The sequence below is a fragment of the Artemia franciscana genome, chromosome 4, assembly GCF_032884065.1.
Source record: "Artemia franciscana chromosome 4, ASM3288406v1, whole genome shotgun sequence".
NCBI lineage: Eukaryota > Metazoa > Arthropoda > Branchiopoda > Anostraca > Artemiidae > Artemia > Artemia franciscana.
The window spans coordinates 49,635,602-49,659,594 of NC_088866.1; the positions used below are offsets into that span (position 1 = coordinate 49,635,602).

Below are 23,993 nucleotides of genomic sequence, written 5' to 3' on the forward strand. Positions count from 1 at the left end.
GTTGTATCTGACATTATCACGTATCTAAGATAACTTGGCAAAATCTATTTGCCAAGTTGTCTGAAAGGGAGGGGCAATTTGCCCTTGTTATCAGGCAATGTGGATCAGAATAATCAAAGTGTCGTCTATCAATTCTACTTCAGAGTTCCACTAATTCTCTCGTTGTTCCACTAATCCCCCCTTTGAGACCAAGCTTAGCAGGCAGCTTGCAACAATTATATCATATAATATACTAATATACCATATATAATCAATATGATATAAAAATATAGCGTAATAAAAAAATTATAATATAATAACATGTAATATAATAAAATAGCATAACAAGAAAATATTATGTAATATAATGTACTATCGATCATACAGCAACAGGTATTAGCCTATAAAATTATATCAGATGTGTATAAAAGTTATATACGACCTTTAGGCACGGCAATGATAGCACTGTAGAAAAAAGAGTGGGGACATAAAAGGAACCCCCTTCGAAAACAAGATGGCATTTGTTCTTCGTGTTTTAACGTCACTTTTGCCGAGGGGCTACCCAATTGTCGCCACCTGCTTTACGTTTCGGAGCTCCAGATGTACCACACAATTCCGCCATGCCTGGCACAGTTCAGCCAAGGGCACTTTCGCCGCACACCACTTTGCTTTATTTCTGTAGGTTGGTGACTCCTTGCTCTTTGCTTTAGCTTTCAAACGCTTTTTATGTAAGAAAGCGACCCTCTTTGGTATTAGCCAAAATAAAAAAAAAAGTAAACATTGTTTGATAGTAATTATATCCCTCAAAATAATCAAACTTTTAAATTTAATATAATATAAATTAATAAAATATAAATTAAAATAAATAATTTCTATTAAAATGTTGTTAAATTTAATGTATTAAAATTTTTAATAAAATATAAATTAAATAATTATATTTAATAAAAAATAATCAAACTTTTAAATTGATTCCAAATACATTTCTCCATTGCACTAAAGTACAACAGAGGGGGGTGTTTTTCGATCATCCAGTAGCTGTGTGATGGCAGAGTCTCAAGGTCCAGGCTTTCCAGGCTTAAATAAGGAGTATTAAGGCTTAAAGATGAGCACCAAGGGGATAACAGCTCTGCTCTTATTTTGGAAAATTTTATATACAAAAACAGAAGACTAAATGTATCCCCTCTCCCTTTGGAAAACAGCACACAAATTAAACTTTTGCTCAAGTTGTTAGAAAAATAAAATCCCATCTTGGTCAAAAGGTTAAGAGAACAAAAATTACCCCGTATGGAAGAGGGCCTGGTACCCTTTCAGTCTTCTGCTGTAAATGTGAAACAAAAATATGTATAGCAAAGAATAATGTTGCGTATGCTACCATGGTGCCGCCTTATTACACGAACTTAGTGCAAATGCACCAATTTTTAATAATTTATTTTTATAGCCTTAATTAACGTAATTTAATTAGAAATTCATAGCGAAATATCTGAACTATAATTTCGTAATAATGTTGAGCTTGTGATAGAATTTTTCCGTGTTCTATGGTAATTTAGTTTGACTATTTACCTGTGGTTTTCGCTAGAAATTATTTAGTTACTTTTCTGCACTTGGATGTAGCACATGTTTCCAAGGCAGTTGTTCCGAGTGTAGCGAACATTTGTGAAAAATTTACAGTTTCGTTTATCCCAGTCTTCTTCTAGGAGGGCTAAGATATTTTTCTTCAGGCGCTGAATAAAGCACAACAAAGATGTCTTTGAAAAAGCTCTTTTTCAAAAATCCTGAGAAGGTCTTGGTCCAGGTAAGTCCCCCTCAAATTTTCTTTAGCTAAGATTTTACTGACAAAATTATAGATTGACTGTTGCAATTCAAAAGATACTATGTTACAAAACACAAATTTAAGGGAAAAGGAAAATATTTATTTTATTTTTGTACTTTATTTTATATATTCATTTGACAAAGAGCGTGAATTGGTAGAACATCTTGAATTACAGCTCTAAACAATCAATCTAATCTTAACAAAAAATGTCCCATAGAGCCTTTTAGATGTCAATTCTAAAATGGGATGTAAGTAGGAGAGCCAACTTTTGAGAATATAAGAGGGGGACAAAGATACACAAATGTAAACTTTAAAATTTTGGGAGATATTTTTTTCAAGAAAAATACCAAAAAGTTATATGTTCCAAAATCCAGGAGGGCTGTGGCATTTCCTGTGCCCACCCCCAGTTGGCACCCCTAGATGTAAGATCTATTATACACCATTGAAATATTCGTTTGTAACTATTGAAATATCTTGGCTGATGTAGGAATTAACAATTGATTCTAGTATTCCCTGACCATAGAATATATGTGCAAAATATAGAATATCAGCCATATTGGAGAATACATGAATGCTTTGAAAATGTCAGATATTGGATTCGGTATATCGTAGTTCTTAACTTACCGTCAAAGAGGAGAACTTAAGAAGAAAATTTAGCGATGTCTTGAAAATTCTTTTTGCAGACAGTAGCTTTTACTCAATTTTATATTGTCTATTTTGAGTAACTGAATATTTCCTCCCCCCTCTTAATTCTTAAACGGGAAAAAATATTTCATTTCTTTAATTTTGTTTAATATTGTTTATTTTCTATTTTTTGCTGTCATTGTTTGGGAAAATGCCGTCCAAAGCTTAGCTTTTGGTGTTTTGATTTTAATTTTGGTATTTAGATTTGTATTTCCGCCATTGTATAATAAAGTGCTCTTTTGTGTAATAAAATAATAAAGTAAAGGTATTTTATATAAAATGCATGCTCCTTTGCAACTTTTCACATTTCATGGCGGGAAGGGGGCATTTGAATCATACCAAAAACACCTAAGCTTTTTTAGTGGAACAGAGAAGGGATGAATCGTCATGAAGAAAACAGGGGATAAATAGTACAGAGTCACTGAATCTGTCTCTTTTTATTAGGAATGGGGCATACCAAATACTTCGATGCCATGAGGAGGGGGTTGATAATTAAGACGAAATTATGAAAAACTACTGTCGAATACGACCTACAACCCCCCTATTCTTCTTCCAGTGCCCTTTTTATCCGCCCATCAACGCAACTTCTTGCCTAGAGTCCTTTCTAATGTCGAATTTAAACTACTTTAAAGGCTGAAAGGGATGTCATCCCATTCGGGATGCATAGTCCCTCCCCTCTCTATAAAGTCGGAATAGTAAGGATTTTTTCACGACTGAAAACACACCAGCCAAATTTAAGTAAAATAGCTCAAATCAAACTACCCTTTATATATATATATATATATATATATATATATGTATATATATATATATTTATACATATATATATATATATATATATATATATATATATATATATATATATATATATATATATATATATATATATATATATATATATATATATATATATATACATATATATATATTATTATTATTATTATTATAAGCCACCTCTTTTCCCCTTTCAGTGACGAAAACACTAAAAGATCAGAACAATATTAATTTTAACTTTAGAAGCCATATATACTTTATTTTTTTATTAGCAGCCAAACTGGACACACTTCAATTCCGCGTATATTAATAAAAAATAAAAAAAGCATGCATTTCCCGTACTAAAGCATCCCCCCTCCCACAGGAGGGCATTCTTGCTATGCCTATTCTTTGTTATTATATTAATAGTGACCCGTCCTGCCCCTTATTACTTTATAAATTTTTAACATAAAACTTAAAAGTTTACATCTTACATTTTAAAACTACATCTTATTCTGAGCAAAGAAATTGACAATTTCAATAAAGTATACATGTCTAGTCCATATTAACATTCAAATAAGGAAAAATTGATATATGGGGTAAAAATAGGAGAGCTAAATAAGGAAACTGATTGTGTGGATAAATGATAAAATTGAGGACGTTGATAATTAAAAAGAAATACAATAAAAGTAAATGTAAATAACTCTTTTAATTATTATTGCGTTTCTCCGTCATCAGCTCTCAAGACCATTCCTCAGGCTCATACCCATGATTTAGATTCTAGAGGGGTACTCTGTACAGAGCGGTTGCTTGAATATTCTATGTAGTAGCAAAACGATAAAAACTTATGTGTTTTTATAGCCTGCTATTGTTAGCTCTTATTGGAGAGATTTAGGGGTCGACTCTCCCTGCCCCTGGAAGGGTATGTCTATAGCCCCTAATCCATAACCTACGTCTATAAATTTTCGTCCTCCAAAATCCGTATTCAGAGACAATTGAAAAGTCGCCAACTTCCAGAAATCACGTTCACAGCGTAGGATATGCCAAGCGTGGTGGCGTAATTGCGTCAAGTTTTGTGAGGCCAGTGTCATACGTGGTACAACTATGCCACGTGTGGTGAAACCTTGCAACACACACGGCTCTCTTAGATTTACACTAGGTGGTGGAAAGTGGATGACTCCTCGAAGGCAATTTAAATACTACCACCAGATAAAAAAAAAATATGGCCGGTAGCCATGTTCAATGTCAGATAGCTAGTCTAGCTATGCTCTACACAATAAATTATTCCAAAAGCATCCCTTTTTCACCTGCATTAAAATAAAAAAGATTTTCAGGAGACAGAGAATGTTTTTTCAAGTAAAGAGTTCTGTTAAAGCACCAAAGACGTCTAAATAACCCAGTGTTTATCTCTTCAACCCATATTAAGTTTATTTATACATATGAACCACAATTTCCTAAGGTTTGGTTTTTGGTTGTTTCTGTGTTGTGGAGGTTTTAGGACGCTAACATCTTTTTGTTAGTATTACCACGTTAGAATGTGAAAATAAACGCAAAAGACTATTGGGTTAAATTTGACAGTACTTTTCATCCATAAAAGTTAAAAAATCTTAAAAACAATTGCACCTACGAAAGAAAGCTATACCCTTTTAATCTACAATAACCTTTTAATCTGCTATACCCTTATAATTTACTTTGTTTAATCTACTATAACTTTTTAATCTACTATACCCTTTTATTTTACTTTATTTAATCTACTATAGCCTTTTGATCTACAATACGCTTTTAATCTATTATACTCTTCTAATCTACTATACCCTTTTAATATGCTTTCTTTAATCTACTATAACCTTTCAATCTACATTGTCCTTTTAACTTGCTATACCCTTTTCATCTACTTTATTTGATTTACTATAACCTTTTAATCTGCTATACCCTTTTAATTTACTTTGTTTAATCTACTATAACCTTTCCGTCTACTATTCCCTTTTAATCTATTTTATTTAATCTACTATAACCTTTTAATCTACTATACGCCTTTAATATATTATGCCCTTTTAATCTACTTTGTTCTACTCTTTTATAGCTAATTATTTGTGGACTTCTCTACCTCACTTCATATTTTTTCTTTGTTTTACGCTCGGTGCTATCACAATCCGCATAACCGCATATGACCTTCTTCTGCATTAAAAAAAAATCAACTCTTCGTTTTTTCCTAGTTTATATATGGCTGTGTCAGTTCCCATTTATTTATTTGACACTATCATATTCCATTCCCTTGTCCTTGGTTCTGTAAAATACCTACTCGCTTCAAGGGTCGTTAGTTGGAGGGGGGGGTACCAGGTATAGCTGTCACCCCCTCCTCTCATGTATTTCCTCTTTTCCCAATTGTGAAAAATTAGCGTTTTATTTGAAAAATTCCCTTTTTCTTAATTTCATTGAAAAAAAATCAAAATTGCCTGACACGCAAAAAAACACGAAAAAACATGCTAATTTTTTGTTGATTTTTCAACCTCATTTTTTATTTTTGTTTTACACTCGAACATAGTTAAAACCACATGACCACATATGAGCTTCTTTTTCATTAAAAGTTTAACTTTTGGTTTATCCTAATTTATTAGGATGTATTTGATTGTGTCAGTTCCCATTTAGTTATTTTAAACAATCAGATTTCATTTTCGTTGTCCTTGGTTCTATAAAAAATAATTTATTAAAAATGCTTCATACCTATTCCCTTCAAGGGTCGTCAGTTATAGAGAGAGGTGCCAATTTAGTAAGTACCCCCACCTCCCATATGTTTCACCTTTCTCAGATTTCGAAAAATACCATTTTTAGTATTTTATTTGAAAAATTCCATTTTTTAATAATTTCATTGAAAAAAAAGCAACACGAAAAAGGCCTGACAAGATTCTTAAAAGCTATAGTATATCTCCCCCCTCCCTCCACATAAATGTTGGTGAATTGAAGTCCCTGCTCACTTTTATCTCTTTCTCATCCTCTCTGGATTTGCCATTTAATGGTTATCAATTTTGTGTTATTTTAGATGGGGGCAGCAAGTGCTGCATCCTTTGCCTTCATGATAATGGGTTGTTCACGTGCCTGGTCTTCGCCGGGTATGCCCAAGCTTCTGGAGTCTGGAGATGTCAACATCACAACCAATGAAGCATCATGGATCAGTAAGTACCACTAATTTTCTTTATATGAATTAGTCTTTGAGTGGCTTTTTGTATTAAATTTTGTTAGAAACAATAGATCATTTAGTGATTTAAAAAGTAGCTGTTCAAGAAGAAAAAAAATCAATGAAGATGGGCGGCTTCAATATTTAATATTCAGAAATTTAATTGAATAGCTCTAATAAAGATTAAAATAGCAAGCTACAAAATAGTAAAAAAAAATATTGAATAAATAAAATAAAAATTTTTGAAAAAGTACGATTTTTGAATTAAATTTTGTTTAAAAAAAAGTAGATCTTTAAATTATTTAAATAGTAGCTATTCAAGAAGAAAAGAAATCAATGAAGACGGTGTCTAAAATAACTACATAAGAAACATTAAACGGTAATATACTAAATAGCGTAATAACATAATATAACAGTGTGATATAATAATATATAATATAAATTTAATGTATACAATATAATGAAAATAAAATACTAATTACGTGAATAATAATACAAAATACGTATAACACAATAATAAAATTGCTATTATTTATCTGTTTATAGATAGGTAAGAGGCTAACAGTGCAATTGTAGCCCGCCAGTAATGCATACATCTAAGTATATAAATACCTATGTTGGTAACTCGGTTGATTACTAATATTCACCTCTGAAACGATCTCATAACAATATAAAACAAATAACTAAAGCCTAAAGCCAAGCAAGTAATTCTCATTTTACCGACCGTAGATTTAATGGAAACAGTGATGATTTGATGAATTTTATGCGGAGTTTCGGTAAGTTCGTGAAGTTTCATCTTACGGCTGTGAGATTGAGCCTAAGCCACTATTTAGGGGGGGGGATAAAGGGACTTTTATTTTATGCCTGTTCTCCAATTTGCTTTGCTCCTTGATATAATTTTTTTGTACAAAAAGCAGGCTCAGCTCTGTTTCCTGCTCCTAGTAACCTTACGATTGCTTTCTATCCCTTTTTAAATTCCAACTTTAAACGTTAAATTTTAACTTTGGCTTAACAGTGCTTATAGACAGCTCTTTTTTATTTTAGTAAGCCAATCAGGTTATTCGTTAGTCGCATGTTAGAAAGGAAAGCCAAATAATGTTTCTTTCTAGCACCTGATTGGCTATCCTGCGTGCGAAATCTTAAGCCATTAAGAAGTATGGATTTTTTTTTGTGGTATGAAATTTTACAAATAAACTCTCTGTTTCTCTGTGTTACTAATTTGCATTTTGAATCAATGTTCACTTTTTGATTCAGTTGCAAAACTTACAATTGCTTTCTTTCCCTTTTCAGGTAGTGTGCCCCCAATTGGATCAGTCTTTGGTAGTTTAGCTGCCGGTCCACTGTTAGCAATTCTGGGACGAAAATGGACATTAGCGCTTATCTCGATACCGTATTCGATTGGTTTTTTGCTTATTGGATTTGCGACTCACCCCTCAGTGATGATAGTCGGTAGAATTGTGAAAGGATTTATTATTGGTGTTGCAACTCCCTCAGCTCAAATTTACGTAAGTTTCCAATCACATATACTTGCGTTGCTAGGGGAAGAGGCCTGTTCCCAGGTGCAGCCTCTAAGGGGGTGCCAAACTGAGGGATTTTATATCAATACTGTGATCTTGCTTATATTGTAATAGTCATGGTCTTGGTAGGGGCATCGAGCCGACATTGTCTCCGGGCAATTGAAACCCTAGCTACCCCACTGTGGTCATAATGGCTACATCAAAGAGTATAGGAAAATCAAAAAAGTGTAAATTGAAGCTATCACAATAAAACATTAAAAAACATCACATAAAATAGCGCTAGCTAAAAAAAACTATCTAGTATTTAAAAAAAAACGCCAAAAAAGCATCACGTAAAAAAATCTTAGCATAGAAAAACATCTAGCATAAAAAATATAACAAGAACGGTAAAAAAATACATAAAAAATGGTAGCATAAAAAAAATAAAAAAGATAAGAAAATCCTCACATAAAAAAGACTAGCATAAAAAACATAAAAAAAAACGCAAAAAAAGTGTCACATAAGAATATGCTAGCATAAAAAAAATCTAGCACAAATGAACATTAAAACACACTAAAAAAGTGCCGCATAAGAACACACTAGCATAAAAAAACATCTAGCATAAAAACATGAAAAAACGCAAAAAAAACATTAGATAAAAAAAAAACATCGCTAGCATTAAAAATATCAACATCCAACGTTGGTACCTCGTCTAACAGGGAAAAATTTGTGTGGCATTTATGAACAATTCAGTTTCTCGTTAAAACATAAAAAAGTAAAAGCTATCAGGGAAGGAAAAGAAATATCATAGTATATTAATTTATATATTATTCCTCATGCTGTGTTTATTACCACATTCTTAATGTTAACTTTGTGACTATTTTCCCAGCTCTAGTTAAAATCATATATCTTGCATTTATTCTTAATGCTTCAACACGGTATTATATATCTTGACGTCATTTTAGAAAGTGTTTTTTTTTCTCACCTTTTGGCAAACATAAATATGCATAAGTCTGTTAGGATCTATTAATAAGTGATTGCTATGATTTAACAGAAAAAAATGAATACTGAAAGAAAAGAATCGGAGAAGCCGTAAACTATAAAACCGTAAGCCAAATACTGTAATTTGTGGCAAACTATCATTCTGCATCCGTATTATATTTTAACACTGCAAGTTTTAACCATAAACATAGTAAGTTAAACACCGTAGTTTTCTGTAGCCTACTATCCCTCATCCGTATAACATTTTCATACCGTAAACCATAAGCCCCATAAGCCACCTTAACCTAGAAATCATATACAAGCGCTCTATTTTCAAATATTCACATTGAGCTTTTTTCACTTTATTTTTTTTATTTTTTCTTTAAATATCAAATGGGTGGCGGTGTTTTGGCCCCTCCTTAGTAGTATTCTTCCTTTATGTGTATAGTGGCTTTGATTATTCAAAAGACGTTATGTGACACTAATCATGAACGGGTATTTTTACCCTGTTGTTTTAAAATAATTATGGCAAATTGAACGGTCTAAACTGTTTTCTAATCCTGTTTTCGCCTTTTTTCTTGCTCGTACAAAAATGTTTAAAAAGGTAGATCGTTCAAAATCAGAATTACTTTTCAGTCTTAGTTTCCAACAAAATTTTACACACTCATAAGATAGTCTTTTTTTAATTAATGCAAAACAATTGTTTTCCCTATTGAGATAGTTCAAGTGAATGTTTCCTAAAGCAGGATATAACATAGCATAGCCCTACAAACGATAATATGGTGAAAGTATCATTTTTTGAGTGAATATACGCTAAAACCACATTAAAAAAGTGCTCGTTAATTCAATTTGCATCCACCTAAAAAAAACACCCTATAAATAAGTACCTTTTGGCAATGCTAAACTGCTGTATTATTACGACAATAGCTCTAATAATTCATAACCAAAAGTACTTCATTTTCATACTAATGAATCATGCAAAAGACATCCGGTCTAGTGTTGTTTAAATGATTTCTTGGAATTTAATTTTTTCTTAAAAATATTAAACACAGTGAAAACAAAATCTGATTGTTTGAATTGATAAAGTGAAAACTACCACAGCAGTATAGGTCTAAAATCTGACAGATCGAGGAGGCCGAGGGAGGGGCACCCCCCCAATATTTTTCTAGCACCCTCATTCCTTGTTTTGAATGGCACCTCATTCATTGTTTAAATGATTTCTTGGAATTTACATTTTCTTAAAAGAATTAAACACAGTGAAAACAAAATCTGATTGTTTGAATTGATAAAGTGGAAAGTACCACAGCAGTATAGGTCTAAAATCTGGCAGATCGAGGGGGCAGTCTGGGAACCCTCGATTTTTCTTTTTTCTACTTTTAGAAAATAATAAATTTACCAATTTGGTCGATAACTGTCGCTCTTGCTACATTGCCCCCCCCCCAAGATTTGTATTGTTAGCTGCCTTTTCAAATTAGCCCCCTTCCCCCAAAATTTTGCTCTAGATCCACCCCTTGATCTAAAAATTAAAAGAAATTCAGGAATTCAGTTTTTGCTGAAAGAGACCTCCAGTTATACAGTTGTTGACAAAAAGTAGGCACTACACTAAGAAAATGCACTACATTAATTTGGGCGAAAAATCAGCAAAAATAAGCCAAAAATATGATGCCTGACAGCTTAAGAAGGTGTTCCCCTTGTTTAAAAGTATAGTTGATTCAAGAGTCAGCAGATTGGCAACGATTGAATTTTTGAAGATGAAAATTAGTGTCAAGTTGGATTAATTAGTTTGGATTATTTTGTTGCTGCTCATCGTTGCAATACTGACTCAAAAGTGTCAATCCTACATTTATAATTTTAAACAGCCAAAAGACAAATTTTTGAAGTTCATGGTTTTCATGTTTGAATAGACCTAAGATGAGTCAAGAAGGGCAAACATACTTGATTTTAAGTCCCTGCTACTCCAAAGATTTTACGGTTTGCATTTTTTTTTTTAGATGCTGTTTTAGTGGGATTAGCTCTTCAAAGGGGACAAAAAATTTATTCAAATTTTTACTATTTTCCGGTTAAAAAAAATTTAATCCCAGCCCAATTTGAAAAATGAAAATTTGATGCATAATGATTTTACTACCTATAACGGTTTCGCATTACCAAAAGATTTCACAATTCGCTTGAAACATCCAGTGTCCGTGCAAAAATATAGTTCGCATAGCCACTAGGTGGTGTTGAATTCAGACTTAAACACTGCAATATCACAACGGTAGATGGTGGTATTAAATTCTTTTAACTGACAATTTTAACAATACTCCAAGACTCAATTGCAAAAAATCCTAAGATAAAAAAACACACAATACATTCAATAATACTAATCTATATAATTAAAATGTTTCATGAGGGTAACATTTAATAAATACTCTTTTATCTAGATTCAAAGCTCAGGACTGAATTCCACGATCTTGGCAAAAATCCCAGTATGTCACAGTTCTATATCTACTGATCGTGGACAGTGCTTTAGCGTTAAGCTAAAGTTTTTTAGTGTTAACGCATTAAGCGTTTTTTACTGTTTTAAAAAGTAGAGTTAAGAGACAGAGTCAAAATTTAGCGTAAAGAGCGGGGCATTGAGGAGGAAAAGCCCCTTTCATATACGGAGTAATTTCTGTTCGTTTTAAGTTTTTATGTCGCTCCTTACTTTCAGTTAAAAAAACTTGTTTTTTTTTATTTAATTTTTAAACAAAGAAATGAATGAATAAATATAAGAAAAAAATAAATAAATACTAAATAAATAAACATTAAAATAACTCAATAAATAAAACAAAATTAAACAAAATAATATGTAATAAATGAAAATTCAAATTTGATTTATCTTTTAGATTGGTGAATGCGCGTCACCAAGGGTTCGTGGAGCACTTGGAAGCTTCACTGCAATTTTTCTGGCATTGGGTATTCTAATTACTTACGTCATTGGTAAATATGTACACTGGGATGAACTGGCTTGGATTTGTGGTGCTATGCCAATAACGCTGCTTCTGTCGATGTTGTATATGCCAGAAACCCCCTCATTTTTGTTGACAAAAGGGAAAGAAGAAGAAGCGAAGAAATCACTGCAATTTTACAGAGGAAGGTAAAACGATTTCCAACTTTCTAGAGAATGTATTTTCACTGATCTCGGGATATTCCATTTAGGTTCTGAAATTTAAAAAGAACATTAATTTTTAAAGAACAATCGATTTTTAACAATGCTTCCAAAAATATTCAAAAGTTGGATAATGAAAGAGAATTACATGAAAAAATCCTACGATAAATAGAAGTTCAAATATTACTACTAATACTACTACTACTATTAACTCACTGCAGCACCAAGCCGCCTAAGGCCAACACAGCTACGCACGCTCCTCCTCCAACCTAATCTATTCAAGGCCTCCCTCTCTACATCCTCCCAACCCAGACGACGACGACCTGCTTTCCGTATAGCCCAAGTTCGTATAGGGATAAAAATCCTTTTAATAGTTATAAATTTCTCAAAAAAATACTAGATAATTCTGCCACATATGCAGTGACCGTCATCAGTAGTAAAACTGCTGATAGATATTGGCACTAAGTAGATATTATGGATAAAATCCTAGACGACAGGGATGTGACTTTTAGCTACCAAAGCCTCGTGAGGAGGGAGGAGACTTAAAAGAACATTCCGGATATCTCGTAAGTTCTGGAAATGTAGAAATAACGTAAATTTTTAAAGAGTAATCAATTTTATGAATATTTCAAAAAAACGGAAGTATTCAAAAATTGAACATAAAAAGAGAATTACATGAAGAAATCCTAAGCGACAGAGATATGGCCACTAGCTGCCACAACTTCAGAAGGAGGGAGGGGCGTACAAAAAAAAAATCAATTTGAAGAAATTTCTGTTTTTAAAATCAATCGAGATTGCGATTATTTTCAAAACAAATCAAAATTCAATTTGATTTTTTTAAGTGAAAAAATTAATGACATCTATTGAAATCTCACAGATTATTGAAATAGATCAATTTTTGGTCTAAATCATGTATTTATTTCAATAATTTTAATCTCAGTGAAACTCTGCAACTAATTATACTAAGGAAAAATGTATTATTTCGTTCTTTAAGAACCGTGTTTAATTTCTGTATGTAAATACATTCAAAAATATACCTATTTGCCTTTAGATATAAGCCTTAGGTAATCTTTAATCCCCCCCCCTCAAAAATGTGTCCCGAAAGCTACAACTCAATCCCCCAGGCGTGAGACAAAACAAAGCACATTTTCCAAACTACGTACAAAATTGGTTCCCTTTTAATGAAACCTGCTGACTGTGCATAATCTCTATGACGAGAAATACTCGCTTGCTCTTAGGCTTCAACTATGAAAAAGAAAAAAACAACAAATTATGCGATTTGGAGGTACTTCAGGTAACTATTTTAAAGTATAAACAAATATTTTCAGATAAGTGATAGGCTGGAAATTACGTACACTTACTTATTGTAAGAAGTAAGGTGTGGTGCTATCTATGAACAAGTTTATTTGAAAATTCCTCCAAAGTCAACTTTGTTTCACAAAATCTATCTGAAGAGTATCCTGCTCTTTTAGATTTGGATTTATTAGTGCTATCAATTATTTTTTTTCTAATTCAATTTTCATGTCAATCCCTTTCATAGCTTAATTTTGTTATGAGGTCTATTTCTTCAATTTTATCTTGTGTGGACGAAGTTTAGCCCGCTCTTCAAAAATTTGCCCCCTGTGTTTCATTAAAATAATAAACTACCTACTACTTAATTTTCTTAGAAATTGATAGAGGGACTATTCGTTATCTTTAAATTTACAGAGGGAGCTATTTGAAGATATATTACATGTCCTAAAAATAGGTATCTAATAAGATCCACTATATAATTGGCAAGTGTCTATAATAACTAGCCAATCAAGTCAGGTTATACAATGGGTGGCCCTGAGCCAATATTTACAAGACATATTTCCACTGTCAGAGTCAACCTGCAGTCATCACAAGAGCGTGTACTTACCAGCCATCGCAAGATCGTATACTCTGTTTTGTCTCTACTGGAACCCAGAGTGAAAAAAATCAGATTTTTTAAAGTTTTTTTGGGGGGAGGGATAAGAGGACTACAAATTTTAGATGCCGGGATTGAGTGTACATTTTTCCTCGGTACTTTACATAAGAGAAGACGGTATAGCGAGCATTTGTTTATTTTTTCTAATTCTTGTTTTTTTTTATTTATTCTACCTTTTTTTATGTCTGTCCCTCAACAGGTTCAATGTCTAGTTTTACATATTTTCTTGTTCTCTAACTACATAACTGTTTCAGTCGTACGAATATTGAACCAGAATTTGAGAGACTTCGGGCCAACGTGATGAAAGCATCCAGTTCTGGTAGTGAAGGAATTAAACTTAGCGACCTGAAAAAAGGATCTGTACATAAGCCCTTATTGTTATCAATGGGTCTCATGTTCTTTCAACAATTCAGTGGAGTCAATGCAGTTATTTATTATACAGTAAGTAAAACAGAACTTATTAGAGTCAGTTTATGGCAAGAGTCACATTCTTTGTTAGCAGCCTGATTTCACATTTTCGGGCAAAAAAAAAATTGCTTTCATGAGAGTAAATATTTGGGTTGATTCGGTACTTTATTATGTCTTTAAGGGCATAATACATTGTACTTCTAGGATTCCTGCGTATTAAGACAGACTTTAGCGGCCAAACAAAGGATAGTGAATGAATAATATGGTTGGAATATTACTAGACAATTTACTCTAGATCAGATATATCAACCATTATTTTTTTAGCCACATCTCTTGTTTGTTTTGCTTTCGGTAAATTTTATCATCATGTGCCAGAATTTGCCAGAACTCTGTTTTCTGAAATGACATGTGTAAGAAAAAACCTTTTTGGGTGCCAGACAAAGAAGATAGGTGTTTTGCATATCAGATAAAATGTAACTGTGGCTTTTTCGGGAAGTTTTGTTACAGCTAGATCAAACAGTTCGTGATAACGAACTGTAGTAAGGAGCGACCCGGCTCAATAGTAACCGAAACTCTAAAAAATGGAATTTTGATACCAAGTTACATCAAAAGAATTGCATTTTAAATCTAATTTTAAATATATTAGTTTCATCAAGATCAGTTATACCCATCAAAAGTTACGAGCCTGAGAAAATTTGCCTCATTTTAGAAAATAGGGGAAAACACCCCCTAAAAGTCATACAATCATCAGAAAATCACAAATCAAATACAATCAGAAAATCACACCATCAGATTCAGCGTATCAGAGAACCTTATTGTAGAAGTTTCAAGCTCCTATCTACAAAAATGTGGAATTTCGCATTTTTTGCCAGAAGACAGATCACGGATGCGTGTTTATTTATTTTTTGTTTGTTTTTTCCCTAGGGGCGATCGTATCGTCTCAGTGGTCCTAGAATGTCGTTAGAGGGTTCTTTCTAACGGAAATGAAAAGTTCTAGTGTCATTTTTAAGTGACCAAAAAAATTGGAGGGCACCTAGGCCCCCTCCCCCGCTAGTTTTTCCCCAAAGTCACCGGATCAAACTTCCGAGACAGCCATTTTATTCACCATGGTCGAAAATCCTAATAACTATGTCTCTAGGGACGACTTACTCCCCCGCAGTCCCCGTGGGAGGGTTGCAAGTTACAAACTTTGACCTGTGTTTACATATAGTAATGGTTACTGGGAAGTATACAGACGTTTTCGGGGGGATTTTTTTGGTTTAGGGGGAGAGTTGAGGAGGGGGGTTAAGTGGGAGTATATTTCCATGGAAAAACTTCTCATTGGGGGAAGAGAATTTCAATGAAGGGGGCGCAGATTTTCTAGCATTATTTGAAAAAACAATGAAAAAATAAATATGAAAAGTTTTTTCTACTGAAAGTAAACTTCTCATGGGGGAAGAAAGTTTCAATGAAGGGGGGCGCAGGATTTTCTAGCATTATTTGAAAAAACAATGAAAAAAAAAGTTTTTTTCTACTGAAAGTAAGGAGCGAAAATAAAACTTAAAACGAATAAAAATTATTACGCATATGAGGGGTTTACCTCCTCGTTATACCTCACTCTTTACGCTAAAGAATTTTTAGTAATTCCAACTATTTACTCTACGGCCTTCGTGATTCAGAGGTCATTCTTAAGGAATTGGGACAAAATTTAAGCTTTAGTGTAAAGAGCGAGGTATCGACGAGGGTTGAACCCCCTCATATCTATATATATAAAAATAAGTTGTCTGTCTGTGTGTCTGTCTGTGGATCAGGTGACGTCATGTTTCTGTGTTGAATGACGTCATGTCCGAAGATATACTCCATCGAAAACAGTTAGAGACGTCAGATATGACTTTTGATTTTACATCAGAAATTTATAACTACACTTTAGTTGTTATAGAAGATTTTTGCGTACGTATGGCAAACAAACCTCTTCAGGATTTGGGAATGCCTTCACCTAACCGTATCGCTGCTGTTTCGACATGTGTAGAATTGGATCGTGAACTAAGTTACAGTACGAGTGATCTATTGTCGTATGTACAAAATAACATTTCCAAGTTAACGTCGGAACAAAAAGACATTTATGATACGATAATGCATTGTGTCGGCATTCTACAGAAACTCCCACGTGCAATATTTCCAAATCATCTGGGATGGGTAAAGTATTGCAGAAATGCAAACTTATTATTTGGGATGAGTGCACAATGGCACACAAAAAATCGCTCGAGGCTCTGGATCAATGCTTGAAAGATTTGCGAGGGAAGTCGAAACCCTTTGGCAGCACATTAATATTGCTTGCGGGAGATTTCAGGCAAAACTCAATTTCAGGACGTATACAACTACCTGCTGATTTCTGTAATTTAGTGACGTCCAAAAATGAATTGATTGAAAAAGTATTTCCGAATATTCTAAAAAATTATAAAAATAATAAATGGCTAAGTGAAAGAGCGATTCTCGCACCCAAAAATATAGACGTCCACGAAATCAACAATATTGTTTTAATACTTTTAAGAAATATAAACCCACCAAAGCTTTGCAATGGCACTCGACTTGCCGTAAAAAAAAAACAATGGAAAACCTAATAGAGGCCACAATCTTGACAGGGCCTTTGAGGGTGAGGCTGTTCTTATTCCTCGCATTCCCATGATTCCAACGGATCTGCCTTTTCAATTTAAAAGATTGCAATTCCCAATTCGATTAGCATTTGCAATCACCATTAACAAAGCTCAAGGTCAATCATTAGAAAAATGTGGTATAGATCTTAATACTGATTGTTTTTCCCATGGACAATTGTACGTTGCATGTTCGAGGGTCGGTAAACCCGACAATCTATTTATATGCAGCGACAATTGGACAGCGAAGAATGTTGTATATTCGCAAGTTTTACGCAGTTAATTTGTATTTTGGAACCAAATGAAGCGGTTAATTATCCATCTGAATTTTTAAATTCCATAGATCCTTCAGGGTTTCCACCACACGTGCTACAACTAAAAATAGGCGTACCAATAATACTTTTAAGAAATATCAACCCACCAAAGCTTTGCAATGGCACGCGACTTGCCGTAAAAAAAAACAATGGAAAACCTAATAGAGGCCACAATCTTGACAGGGCCTTATGAGGGTGAGGCTGTTCTTATTCCTCGCATTCCCATGATTCCAACGGATCTGCTTTTTCAATTTAAAAGATTGCAATTCCCAATTCGATTAGCATTTGCAACCACCATCAACAAAGCTCAAGGGCAATCACTAGAAAAATGCGGTATAGATCTTAATACAGATTGCTTTACCAATGTACAATTGTATGTTGCATCTTTGAGGGTCGGTAAACCTGACAATCTATTTATACGCACAGACAATGGGACAGCGAAGACTGTTGTATATTCACAAGTTTTACGTAGTTAATTTGTATTGTATCTATCTATCTATCTATCTATATAAAAACGAGTTGTGTGTATGCATGTTTGTTTGTTTGTAAAAAGAGCGTTTGCATATGACGTCATTATTAGTACATACGGCTTTGTATATGGACAGACAATGGGAAAGCCAAGAATGTTGTATATTCGCAATTTTTACGTAGTTTGAAACACATATATAAATCTATCTATATTCACAGGTGGGACACAGGGACACAACTACAATGGCGCGTAACTAATATGGCGCGTAACGACTTACGCGCGCGGGGGGGCTTGGGGGGCGCGAAGCGCCACCCCAACAGCTAGTACGCAATAAAAACATACGAATATAGAAGTTCGTTACGTAAGTTAATTCGTAAGTTACGTATATTTTTTAGCAATAAAAACGTTTGTAAAAAATTAAAAGTTCTAGTTGCTTTTTTAAGTAATCGAAAAATTGGAGGGCAACTAGGCCTCCTCCCTCGCTCATTTTTTCTCAAAATCTTCCGATTAATTGCAATTGATTAATATGCAAATTTCGTTTTAATTATTTATGTGCGGAGGGCCAAGATCAAAATATGCACTAATTCAATAACGTTCAGAAATTAAATAAAAAAAAAACAAGTTTTTTAAATGAAAGTAAGGAGCAACATTAAAACTTAAGACGAACAGAAATTACTCCGTATATGAAAGGGGCTTTTCCTCCTCAACGAGCCGCTCTTTACGCTAAAGTTTCTTACTGTTTTAAAAATAGAGTTAAGAGAAAGAGTCAAACTTTAGCGTAAAGAGCGGGGCGTTGAGGAGGATAAATTGATAAGGACAGTTGGACAGGAATAAAAATCTCTTGTGACCAAAAATATATAAAAACTCAATCAGTTGAAAATAATTTATTAAGAAATGGGAAATAAAACCCCTTCCTCGAGAAAAAGAAGTTTGCATATGTGTTTTAAAGAACTTGTTCCGATTAAATATATAATTATGCCAAATATAAAACACAGTATGCGGTATTTATAATGCCCAAGATGGGTATCCTACCCGAATCCCCCTGATTAAAAAGAAAAGTAAAAAATGCGGATATGGCGGACGGCTTTGAAGTTACTTGACGCACATTCATGCTGTGTGTATTTGAGAGGGTAAGGAATAAGCGCTTGACATGGGTAAACACGCCTTAAAAGGGATTTAGTTAAAAGTAATTACCCAAAAATGCTACTGCAGTTTTGGCAGTGCTATCTATAAACAACACAACTGCTGCAATTGACACAAGGCAGCTAATTGGATAATACCCTAAATTAGCTGATTTTTAACATCCTATTTGCATATTATTTAAATTAACTATCAAACTAACAGATATGTACCTATGTTATAGTCGGGGCGTCGTTTCGGGGGGGGGGGCAAGGGGACGGCAGTTATCCCCTCCCCAAGTAATTTGAAGAAAAAATTATTATATAATCCATGCTCCTGGAATATCTGGATATAGACCCTTTTACCCCCCTCCCCCCAATAAAAATTCTGGAGCTAATCCCCTGGTTATGGAAAATACATTCTAAGTGGCTGGATTTGATATAAATAAAAACAATTGACTATTATTAATAGTAGCGTGATGTTAATTTAAAAAAAAATCTCCATGAACTAGCTATTTGCCAGTATCCTAGTTGTAGCTGAGATAAAATACAAAATTATTACATATGTTAAGTTTGATTTTTATCAATCAAATAGATATGAATTTCTATTTTAGGTGCAAATTTTTGAAGCAGCTGGGAGTACTATACCAGCTAACGATGCAACTATTATTGTCGGGGTTGTGCAGCTGATTGCAGTTGTTGCTGCTATGTTTTTGGTTGATAGAGCCGGTCGACGAATTCTTCTTTTGATGTCTGGTGCACTGATGGCCATGTCTCTTGGTTCTTTGGGTTACTATTTCCATATCAAGGTAATGTACTTACCAAGTTGTCTTATATACTTGACTTGACTTTATTAAACAAGAAACGATATACATAAATCTTATACAAAGGAGACAGGGAGGCAACTCGTTTTGTCTACTTTAACAATAGAGAGAGAAAAAAGAAGAAGGAATTACACCTCAGTAACTCAAATGGAGTACATAAAAAAGAGAAAGAGAGAGAGAGAAGAAGCGGAAAAAAATCGACTCATGGAGACACGGATGGGACTTATAAACTAATTTGTAAATAAATCACTTTACATTCAGTCCCCATTACTATAGGCAGAAAAAGTATCTCTTTTAATTTCTTTTTATATGTATAGAGTGATGGTGACTCACTTATTAAATCAAGTAGTTTATATTTATTGGCAATCTCAGGAAGTTGATATCTTAAACTTAGTCTTGATCTCTCCTTTTTAATAAAAGGAAAAAGAAAATTATTCCTTGCTCTTCATAAATGGCTATGTTTATTTTCAACCAAGAGTTTCATTTTATTGAAAAAATTTATCCCTACATTGGATTTCTAAAAACCATATACAGACACTGTTTCCAGGTTGTTCGGATTAAGCCCAATAGTGGTAACCCTAATTAGACCAATTTTGTTCTTCTTTTTTTTCTTTAAATAGAGCTTATTTTAATGTAATGCACCAGTTTATTGATCGGCTTTTCAGACGCAGGGTAAGGTACTCCACGATAATAGGTACCGTAAGCTAGGGCAAGGTACCCATTAATCAGACAGCTAATCACGACTTCAGAAGTTAAATAGCTGTAAATGTTACGTGAAGTTAATAATGACGCTCATATGGCAATAATAAAGTTAATAGAGTTGTCCATCAAACCGTTTTTCTCATAGATTTGTTTCAATTCGTCTTTTTTAACTGAAAGTAAGGAGCAATTTTGAAACTCAGAGAAATTATTCCGTATTTGAGGGGGAGCCGCTCCTTACTCAACCCTCGCTCTTTACGCTAAAATGTTAAATTTCTTTAAAAATGTTCTCCTTCAGATTCAACGGCCCTTGTTTTTAAGCAGTCTTTCTGGAATAATTGTGACGAAAAGTCAAACTTTAGAGTAAAGATCAAGATTTGAGAGAAAGGTGGCCCCCTGCAAATAAGGAATAATTTCCTTTTGTTTTAAGTTTAGTGTTTATTTTTACTTTCACTTAAAAATCTAGCTTTTCTATATTTAATTATTGACCGTTTTTCAAGCCATGTTACAAATGTTATCTACCCTAAGAACATTGTTTTTGAAAAAAAAAACAACCCGTAGAGTGGCAGAAAGTTTACTTGTAAACAATTTCGCAATTAAAAACAACTCGTTCTTTTTTCTGGCTGATATTTTCTACAGGAAAACTGCAATAAGATGGGGTTTTTTGTCTCTCCAGAAGGTGCATTCCCTTCTTTGTCTAAATTTGTTGCATAGAATTAGTTAACCTGATGCGTTATTTGTCACTCCAGTGATAAGGAATAATGCGATTGGCTAGTGAAAACACGTCACTAAAATAAATCAATGGCATTGAAGCACTGTCTACCAAAGAAGTGTAGAACAATCATCTGTCTTTTTTTCTTTGTTTTGGTCTTGTGTGATAAATTAAATTCAAACTTTTTAACTTATAGGTCAACCAAGGAGAAGAAGCGGCTTCCGGTATTGGATGGCTTCCTTTAGTATCCCTCATGGTTTTCATTGTGGCTTACTCACTTGGATACGCTAGTGTCCCATTCTTGATTATGGGTGAACTTTTCCCTACCAAATATCGAGGTCTTCTTGGATCACTCTCCTCTTGTTTCAACCTTGGTTGCACTTTTACCGTTGTCAAATCATTTGACACATTGGCTCTTAACATTGGATACCATGGAGCGTTTTGGCTGTACGCCATTTCTTGCGTTGTTGGTATTGTCTTCGTCTTCTTCTTGTTACCAGGTAAGATGTGCTTCTTTCTCCAAGTGGTGTCAAATGGGTTTGTTTCTTTTTCAATTTTTTCAATGGAAACTCAAAAACAGCCATTTTCAGTGGAAATACCTGAAACCTAGGGATGAAAACCTAGGGATGGGGGTGAAACAAATCTTGGGAACAGGGGCAAATGCCCTACCCTAACAATCGCCTATTCATTTACTCAAATTTGCCCCAAGATAACTTAAGAGTATATATCTTAGCCTCATAAAAAATAATAATAAAAAGCTAAAAAAAAATAAATGAAAAAAAATCAATAAAAACGTTAGTTAAGTCAATAATATTAGATACTTCATAAAATAAACACATTTCTTGATATAAGTAACAAATTAACAACCAAAAAGCTACAATAGAAAACAATATTTATGAAAAACGACAAACAACTATCAGGGGACACTGCCAAAAAGAATATTTCAGAAAAATCACTTCCAGCGGGAATATAAAAAAAAAAAAAAATTAAAAACTAAGTTAAAAATTACTCTTTATTTATAATGTCTCAAAAAGGATTGTCTAAAATTACCATTATTGTGACATCTTAATGCCAATTAAACTCATCCAAAAATATAATACGAGACATTTCAAAATTTAATGAATCGGTTCTCATTGGATAAATAAAAAAAATATAATTGGATCAATGTTTATGGTCGGTGCATAAAGGGACATTAATTGATGAGTGTGCATTTACCTAGATTTTTAAAATGCCTTTTTAGGGGGGGGGGAGGGGTTCATCAAAAATGTGTCTTAGTATTTTCATTAAAACAATTAAAAAACGACCAAACTACCTTAATCTACTGTAGAATTCAAAAAAAATTATTCCCCATTTGATAGCTCAGATTAAGTAATTACCATTTACTATATTACATTCTGAATTTTTTCCTTTTTATTGAAAAAAACCCATTGGAAATCAGTAATAGCAGTTAAGTTTCCCTATTTTTGATGAGGTTCAAAAATTAAGGGAGTTAAACGAAAAGCAGGATTTCCTTGAATGCTGAGCGATAAGATCATAAAATAAGGATCTAAAAAATTGAGATTTAATGAGGGGAGTAAAGATAGGTTGGGATAAAGGAGGAGCTTATGTGGCTTTGTTAGCCGTAGGTGACTTGGTGATGCGTTGAGTTGCTAGTAATAGCGAAGTCACACGAAAGACTACTTTTTTGTAATTCTATGGTAAAAATTTGCTTTGATTTTATTGGCTTACATCTGTGGCCTTTTTTTGTAAGCTAATCGTACTATTCCTTGTTTCTGGAGACATAAATAACCTCACCTTTTAAAATCGTTTCGATTCTGAGAACCATAGAATTTCAACCCGGGAAAAGAAACGAGAAGTCGAGTCCTTTCAAGTTCCTTCGAATCCAAGATCTATTTGGATTCGAATCCAAGCGTTTTTTATTACTATCTCAAAGTTATATTTACTATTAATTATTTTTATTAAATATGAAACTTAAAATATAGTAATTTTTTAGTACATTAATTTACTAAATGTACTTAAAATCATTTTTAAATATATTTATTTAAATAATTGAATATTATATAAGCATACTACTTGCTATTACTATTATTGTTAAATTTATTACTATTTACTGCTTATTGAATTTATTACTGATATTAAGTTTATAATTTTAAATTATTCGTTATTTTCAGAAACAAAAGGAAAGGCTTTAGATGACATTGAGAAAATGTTCATGCATCCCAGAAAACGAAATGCATTAAATGCAGTGGTAAGCCCCGCAGCAGATGAGAAATGGCGCCCAGAAAAAGTTTATGATAATGGAGGCATTGAAAGTGAGGACGAAGAAGATAACAGTCAAGTAGTAGCACCAGTTATGTAAAAACGTAATTTCCTTAGACCCGCCTTCAAATTATTAGGCCCACCTTCAAATTATCAAATTAATATCAAGAAACAGACTATTCTATCTGATGGAGTAAAATCAATCAAGAAGTTTTTGAAACTAAAATTTTAGAATAATTAAATGTCTAAAAGCCTCTTTATACTTGATAAAAGTGCAAGTAACATACCATTTTAATTCTTATCTTGATGCTAGATGAAAGTCAAATGGTATAAACTCTGTTCGAATTTGTAAAGTGTTAAATTTCCATCTTATGTGATTTAAAGTTGGTGCCAAACATATTGTTAAAGTAATGTGCCTTGATAATTAATGAAAAATCAGGGAAAATGTTTTTTTTTTGCGAATGTGTGACATTCTAGGTTTCGAAGTGCCTAAGAGGACAGTATAAGTGTTTGTGATTTTTTGTCGTTGATTGAATCTCGGGAGCCGTTGAAAGCACCACCCTGCAGTGTTGTACTTTTGTAAATAATACATTCCATTAAGTACAAA

General features: G+C 33.3%; 1 protein-coding gene across 1 annotated transcript; it reads left to right on the plus strand.

The window, feature by feature from the left end:
* The first annotated feature begins 1,564 nt into the window (after positions 1-1,564).
* Positions 1,565-23,993, plus strand: LOC136026539 (facilitated trehalose transporter Tret1-like). Its single transcript, XM_065703221.1, has 8 exons — positions 1,565-1,771; positions 6,267-6,399; positions 7,692-7,906; positions 11,743-11,993; positions 14,208-14,394; positions 19,507-19,701; positions 21,324-21,627; positions 23,299-23,993. Exons 1-8 carry the CDS (start codon positions 1,721-1,723, stop codon positions 23,484-23,486), a joined length of 1,524 nt encoding a protein of 507 aa, XP_065559293.1. The 5' UTR covers positions 1,565-1,720; the 3' UTR covers positions 23,487-23,993.

Bases quoted from the DNA above. Each gene is read 5' to 3' on its own strand.
- LOC136026539 (XM_065703221.1), top strand. From the start codon at position 1,721: ATGTCTTTGAAAAAGCTCTTTTTCAAAAATCCTGAGAAGGTCTTGGTC. The intron at 7,907-11,742 runs GTAAGTTTCCAA...TTTATCTTTTAG, and splicing joins CTCCCTCAGCTCAAATTTAC to ATTGGTGAATGCGCGTCACC. The intron at 14,395-19,506 runs GTAAGTAAAACA...TTTCTATTTTAG, and splicing joins ATGCAGTTATTTATTATACA to GTGCAAATTTTTGAAGCAGC.